The sequence below is a fragment of the Argopecten irradians genome, chromosome 3 (genome assembly GCF_041381155.1).
Source record: "Argopecten irradians isolate NY chromosome 3, Ai_NY, whole genome shotgun sequence".
NCBI classification, from domain to species: domain Eukaryota; kingdom Metazoa; phylum Mollusca; class Bivalvia; order Pectinida; family Pectinidae; genus Argopecten; species Argopecten irradians.
In genome coordinates this window covers 58,534,202-58,542,451 of record NC_091136.1, presented here as the reverse complement: position 1 = coordinate 58,542,451, position 8,250 = coordinate 58,534,202, and the positions used below count along the sequence as shown (strand labels likewise).

General features: G+C 35.1%; 1 protein-coding gene and 1 pseudogene across 1 annotated transcript in view; both read right to left on the bottom strand.

Moving 5' to 3' along the window:
- Positions 1-381: 381 nt before the first annotated feature.
- On the bottom strand, positions 382-1,612 carry LOC138319758 (uncharacterized protein MCAP_0864-like; annotated as a pseudogene).
- A 131-nt stretch (positions 1,613-1,743) lies between these two features.
- LOC138319219 (probable tubulin polyglutamylase ttll-15) overlaps positions 1,744-8,250 on the bottom strand; it is a 40,731-nt gene continuing 34,224 nt past the window's right edge. The window contains exon 15 of the mRNA XM_069262206.1: positions 1,744-6,340. Within this exon, the coding sequence (XP_069118307.1) occupies positions 6,209-6,340 (132 nt within the window). The 3' untranslated portion in view covers positions 1,744-6,208. The remainder of the gene's footprint in view (positions 6,341-8,250) is intronic.

Genomic DNA, 8,250 nt, shown 5'->3' with positions numbered 1-8,250 from the left:
ACTGATAGTAGATTTTTTAAGCATTTTCAGCCCTAAAAAGTACCTGCGCAAAATTATACCAGTTTTTTTACGGTATATGATATTAATGGAATGTTGATCCCAAAAATTTTTATCATGATTATTGTGCCAATAGAAATCACTGTTTATGATATCAGAAATATCTGATGGTCTACAAAAAAATGTTACATGAATTTTAACAATATTGCATAACATGGAACTTTAGTAAACTTAGAAAGTTGATGTTTCGCTGTAAAAATTGTATATTCTCAAGACGAAATCGGTACAACAACAACACCAGTTGAATGTTATGAAATTTTGTTGAATCAGAATTAAAAATTAGTATTTAGTAGGTAGACTATCAGCATTTGTATAGAATGAAGTTTAAGCAGGTCCTGGAATACATATTTCCCCGACTGAGATTTCTGCGTTCATGCGATTTGCATCGTCTCTTAGTTTTGCTTCATTTTCCCTGTTAGTTTTGTTAGGTCGTTGCTGATTCTAACTGATTTGTATTCCTTAGTTGTTTGCAGCTCCCTTATGTTTTTAAAGAAGAGCTTTTTATCCTCTGTTGATCCAAATGAAACCAATTTTGGCCTTGGTTTTGGATCTTCATTTTCTTTGGCATCGCTTTCAGGCTTTTTAATTTTCCCTAGACGTACCACTTTAGCGATACTGTCAAGCAGTTCCTTGTTAAGTTTACAAGCTGACAAGATACCCCGTATTGTTTTCTCATCCTTTCTTTTTCTTTCGCTTCCCTCATTGCTGGTTTGTTCTTCAATTCCAAAACAGATGATGTTATTTTCCCTTTTCTTTCTATCTTCTAGTTCTGATAAAACTTCTTGGGTGTTGTTGGTGGTTTTCGGGACTTCTGTCGATAGAGACTGTGTTTCTCTATTTACTCCTAGTTGCCATCTCCTCCTTTACAATGTCCCTCACTTTGTTTTCATCACATTTGTTCTTGAGTTCAGATTCAATTTGTGTGATCCTTGTTTCAAACTCATTCATTATTTCCTTGCTCAATCATTTTTTCATTGTTTATATTCTTTTCTATATGGACTCTGCATGGAGCGCAAGTACAGCGTACACATTGTCTCCCTTGTCCAAGCATTTAGTGAAGAAATGGTCTACGCAGCGCTGACATTCTAATAGTTTAGAATCCTTATCTGTGTACAGTTTGTTGCAAACTGAACAGGTCCATGGCTCTTCTGTCCATGGAGCAGTGAAAATCCACCAGTTGATTTAGATTTTTCCTTTGCTCCCCTTGTATTTGACGTTCAATTACTCTTCCGCAATCTGTTGTCCGCGACGTCCGATTTGTTTACATCTGGTCGAGTAGGCATAATTGCGAATTTTGGATGATTCACGTTCTAGATCTCTACTTTGTTTTGTGCGTGACTAGAAAATGGTTCTAGTAACCTATTCAACAACAAATATCATTAAACTTGTACAATCATAATGGTTTAGAAGTGAAAAATACCCTCGCTCACTCAGAGTGATAAACAATAGGGACCGTCGCCATTGACACCGGATGTGTTCAAAGAAAAACATCATAATTAGACCAATATGACACATTTTAAAAACTATATATATAAAAAAAAAAAATAAAAGTGATATATTTGTATTTGTATTTTTTTTAAATTTTTTGTTTGTTTTTCAAATGATATTTTGTATTTTCCGTACAAAGCCTATTTGACAACTGAGTGGAATATAATGTATAGGACACCATTAGGTAACAAAAACCCAAATATTCAAACTGTATGTATTGTCATGTAACAAAAACATGTAAACAACATGAACATGGAGATTCCATGACACAAATTAAGTATAATTCATTGCTGAACTACACAATACTGTTACGGGGGTATTTACACACAAATATCCCACGTCCTAGAAATGTTTTCTCCTTTAAATCCAAGGTCTAACGGCATTAAGGTTCATTGATGTTAACTTATGTCCTGAATATCCTTTGTTAACTGAAAATTGTATGCAAGTGTATGTGACAATTTTGAACCAAATCACAGAAATAAAATTAAAAAACATATTACGAGAACTTTCCTCACTATGTCTATTGTACAAAACAATGATACACAAATTGAGAAAAAAGGATTATAATGACCACAATAAAAAGCACTAGCTACCTTCATGTTCAAAACTGGACAAAGCCATATCATTTAAAATATAAAAAAAAAACACCCAGATAACAGAAAAATACAAATATAGCATATGACACATGATATTGTGGAATGTAAACAATTAATGTACACCATTACATTATGATGCACAGATATTATTATGCAGAGACATGTTACAGCTTGGTGTCTTGCATCAAATGTATGACACTGAATACATAAAGAAACATCTTAGCAACCTATTAAATTGCACATCTTTTTAAATAATATAAAAATAATTTAATGATATGAACTTACCATTTTCGACCCAATAAGAGCCTTTTAAAGACGCTTTTAAATCTGAAGAAATGAAGGGGCGCTTAAAAGGACCAAATTTTACAAAATTATTGCAGAATAAGCCATTCATCAGTTAAGTAAATAAAATAGAAGAAACCTGCAATGTCTTCATAGTTTTAGTTGAAACATTAAATTTGAGGTAAGTAAAATTCAACCCTCATAAATGGGGAGGGGTTCTTATAGTCATAGGTGCTTATTGTGTCGAAAAGAGTATTTGGAATAATGATATGATTGGCACTAAGACAAGGTGGGGAGATTGAGGATCAAAATATATACAATATCATACTGAGTAGTTAATATAGAGAGGTTTGTATACAATATCATACTGAGTAGTTAATATAGAGAGGTTTGTATACAATATCATACTGAGTAGTTAATATAGAGAGGTTTGTATACAATATCATACTGAGTAGTTTAATATAGAGGGGTTTGTATACAATATCATACTGAGTAGTTAATATAGAGAGGTTTGTATACAATATCATACTGAGTGGTTAATATAGAGAGGTTTGTATACAATATCATACTGAGTAGTTAATATAGAGGGGTTTGTATACAATATCATACTGAGTAGTTAATATAGAGAGGTTTGAATACAATATCATACTGAGTAGTTAATATAGAGAGGTTTGTATACAATATCATACTGAGTAGTTAATATAGAGAGGTTTGTATACAATATCATACTGAGTAGTTAATACAGAGGGGTTTGTATACAATATCATACTGAGTAGTTAATATTATATAGAGGTTTGTATACAATATCATACTGAGTAGTTAATATAGAGAGGTTTGTATACAATATCATACTGAGTACTTAATATGGAGAGGTTTGTATACAATATCATACTGAGTAGTTAATATAGAGGGGTTTGTATACAATATCATACTGAGTAGTTAATATAGAGAGGTTTGTATACAATATCATACTGAGTAGTTAATATAGAGAGGTTTGTATACAATATCATACTGAGTAGTTAATATAGAGAGGTTTGTATACAATATCATACTGAGTAGTTAATATAGAGAGGTTTGTATACAATATCATACTGAGTAGTTAATATAGAGAGGTTTGTATACAATATCATACTGAGTAGTTAATATAGAGAGGTTTGTATACAATATCATACTGAGAAGTTAATACAATATCATACTGAGTAGTTAATATTATATAGAGATTTGCATACAATATTTCATTGTCCTAAATAATTAGAAATTACACTCTTCTGCTAACTGTAAAGACATTTTCATTTGAAAGTGTTTTGTGCTGTGAAGATGATGGGACGTCAATATCTTAACAAGGGAAGTAACTCTTAAACAGAAGAAAATTCAGGTGTATCAGTTCTCTCCACAGATATTATTTCCATCTAAATAAATAGGATTATATAAGTACAAAATTGCCTCCGAGTATTTCTGATTAAATATTGTCCATATAAAAATTCTACAATTAACTACAATATCTACTTCTGCTTAGTAAAATATAAAAATTCCGAAATCATTAAGTATGAAAAGTCATGCATATTTTCATTGCAACAACTCTTTGTAATGTTCAAAAAGTCATTGAACTCTTTCATTCAACTCAGCGTGTCCATTATGTGATACCTTTCTAAAAGTTAAAATGCCATATTATTTGTAGTCTATAAAATCACAGTTACATATATTTCAACTAAAACTAATAAATAAATAAATAATTAACCCTCTTACAGCATAAAGCATTTTGTATAAAAAATGTCAACTATATTTATGATCTATTTTTGATACAAATATTAGATGAAATAAATGTTAACCTGAGTTAAAGATAAATTGTTGAAATTTATATTTTATGGATTTTTTGTTTTTCCTTTCCTGCCATGGTGTTCATTAATTACATTTGATATCCCTAATGATGACGGAATGTCCAGTAGGTAAAGTGAATATTTTACTGGATATCCCTCACAACTATTGGTGGACATTTTACTGGATATCCCTCACAACTATTGGTGGACATTTTACTGGATATCCCTCACAACTATTGGTGGACATTTTACTGGATATCCCTCACAACTATTGGTGGACATTTTACTGGATATCCCTCACAACTGTTGGTGGACATTTTACTGGATATCCCTCACAACTATTGGTGGACATTTTACTGGATATCCCTCACAACTATTGGTGGGGATAAGGGGTCTTATAGAGTTAACCATGTCTGTCCCATTAATCTGCACTGATGGAGCCAGGGTGGGTGGTCTTTTTCAGACATTTCTAGCTATTGGGAACAAGAGATCCCAGAGAGATCTTGGCGCCCACCAAAGACTGATCTACATCTGACAATGGAAAGACGGATCTTTTCTTTGCTTTTCAAATTTTTACTACATACTCCATATGAAATTTAGTACTTTCAGTACTTTCTGAGATATATAGCAGTAACAAACAATTATCAAAATCCAAGATTTGGATAGGTGAATCTATTTTGAAATTTGAGACAGATCGCTTCAGTACTTTCTGAGAAATAGTGGTAACAAACTTTAAATAATCAAAATGCAAGATGGTGGCCTGTCCGCCATCTTGTTGACCGATCGGTCCCAAAATGCAATACACACAACTAGACTCCTAGAGGAACCTGCAAATGAATTTGAGAGAGATCCCTTCAGTACTTTCTGAGAAATAGCGGTAACAAACTTTAACTACCAAAATCCAAGATAGTGGCAAAAATTGTTAACAGACAGATTGACGGACGGACGGACCGTGGACGAAAGGCGATTTGATGATGGTGGGCTAAAAAGCTACATCAAAGTACATTGTATATGGTCATATAAAGAGAAGTACATGTACATTGTAAGAGTTGTGCCTTTGTGAGTTGTGAGATTTTGATAAATCATATTGTTTCATACCACCATCAGCCAAATCACAGAAAAGATTCAATTGGAAACATTTTCAGTCATTAGTTCGAAACTTGAATATATTTCTGTTAGCATTCTATTGCAAAATTTACTTTAGTATTCTCATTTCAATTACATTGGCATCTATTTACTATTGCACAGAATCTTATTTAGCCTTACCAATTAGGCAAGTTTTCAGTCAGTACACACACACAGAACAGGTATTGATAGTTATACTTCACCTGTACACACAAAACATGGAAACATCCCATAGCCTGTTTTCATTACCTGAAAACTATACATCAACATGTCCAATGTAAAACATTATATAATTCTGAAATGTTTCTTCAGTGTATTGTAAATAGAAGTGGTAATATACCACTCATAACAAAAACTGGGAGCATAAATTTTTTTACATCTTCAAGCAAGGTGGGAATATGGTGCCAAGTAAATATATATAGATATATCTATTATGATAAAAGTATAACCTGTATCAGGCATAGTAACAAAAATATCACAGTCTGGGTTTACGCTGACACCAGGTATTGAATACAATGTCTGCTGTAATGTAATAATGTCAAGATAGAGACATAGAAAGGGTCAGTATGGTCAACACTCGATGTCCCTGAGGTCAGAACCTGAAGTGGAAAGTGTACCCTGTAAACTTCAAAGGTATTTTAGAGGTCATGACACTTTGTAGTAAGTGTTCGATGTGTAGTTCCTACTGAAAATTATAAGTGGACAATTTCTAATGATTTCTAATGACGAGTCTCCTTAGAGCCATGACCCCTTGTAATAAGTCTCCTTAAAGTTAGTTTACCAGTCAGTGATGATAGAATTAACTAGTGTGGTATAACTACAATGACCTGTCTTTACTCCTGTCTAGAAACACCAGCCTGGATCCAACCGACACTTGCCCATGAACCAGATATACATCTTCTTGTTGCGAGGATTAAGGGAGTGATATTCCTGGTCTGCTGTGGATGGACTCCATTTAAGTGCCTCTTCTTGTTTCTGTAAGGATAAGATTATGTGACTTAGGTCAAGTCAGGCTACTATCATACCCAGTATACAGGGCTACAATCATACCCAGTATACAGGGCTACTATCATACCCAGTATACAGGGCTACTATCATACCCAGTATACAGGGCTACTATCATACCCAGTATACAGGACTACTATCATACCCAGTATACAGGACTACTATCATACCCAGTATACAGGGCTACTATCATACCCAGTATACAGGGCTACTATCATACCCAGTATACAGGACTACTATCATACCTGGTATACAGGACTACTATCATACCCAGTATACAGGACTACTATCATACCCAGTATACAGGACTACTATCATACCTGGTATACAAGACTACTATAATACCTGGTATACAGGACTACTATCATACACAGTATACAGGGCTACAATCTAACCCAGTACACATGGCTACTATCATACCTGGTATACAGGGCTACTATCATACCAAGTATACAGGACTACTATCATACCCAGTATACAGGGCTACTATCATACCCAATATACAGGGCTACTATCATACCCAGTATACAGGGCTACTATCATACCCAGTATACAGGGCTACTATCATACTGGTATACAGGGCTACTATCATACCCGGTATACAGGGCTACTATCATACCTGGTATACAGGGCTACTATCATACCCGGTATACAGGACTACTATCATACCTGGTATACAGGGCTACTATCATACCCAGTATACAGGGCTACTATCATACCTGGTATACAGGGCTACTATCATACCCGGTATACAGGACTACTATCATACCTTGTATACAGGGCTACTATCATACCTGGTATACAGGGCTACTATCATACCTGGTATACAGGGCTACTATCATACCTGGTATACAGGGCTACTATCATACCCAGTATACAGGGCTACTATCATACCCAGTATACAGGGCTACTATCATACCGTAGTACTACTACATACCCAGTATACAGGGCTACTATCATACGGTATACAGGGCTACTATCATACTGGTATACAGGGCTACTATCATACCCGGTATACAGGGCTACTATCATACCTGGTATACAGGGCTACTATCATACCCGGTATACAGGACTACTATCATACCTGGTATACAGGGCTACTATCATACCCAGTATACAGGGCTACTATCATACCTGGTATACAGGGCTACTATCATACCCAGTATACAGGGCTACTATCATACCCAGTATACAGGGCTACTATCATACCTGGTATACAGGGCTACTATCATACCTGGTATACAGGGCTACTATCATACCTGGTATACAGGGCTACTATCATACCCAGTATACAGGGCTACTATCATACCCAGTATACAGGGCTACTATCATACCCAGTATACAGGGCTACTATCATACCTGGTATACAGGGCTACTATCATACCTGGTATACAGGGCTACTATCATACCCAGTATACAGGGCTACTATCATACCCAGTATACAGGGCTACTATCATACCCAGTATACAGGGCTACTATCATACCCAGTATACAGGGCTACTATCATACCTGGTATACAGGGCTACTATCATACCGGTATACAGGGCTACTATCATACCTGGTATACAGGGCTACTATCATACCCAGTATACAGGGCTACTATCATACCCAGTATACAGGACTACTATCATACCCAGTATACAGGGCTACTATCATACTGGTATACAGGGTTACTATCATACCTGGTATACAGGGCTACTATCATACCCAGTATAAAGGGCTACTATCATACCCGGTATGCAGGACTACTATTATACCTGGTATATAGGACTACTATCATACCTGGTATACAGGGCTACTATCATACCTGGTATACAGGACTACTATCATACCCAGTATACAGGGCTACTATCATACCCAGTATACAGGGCTACTATCAT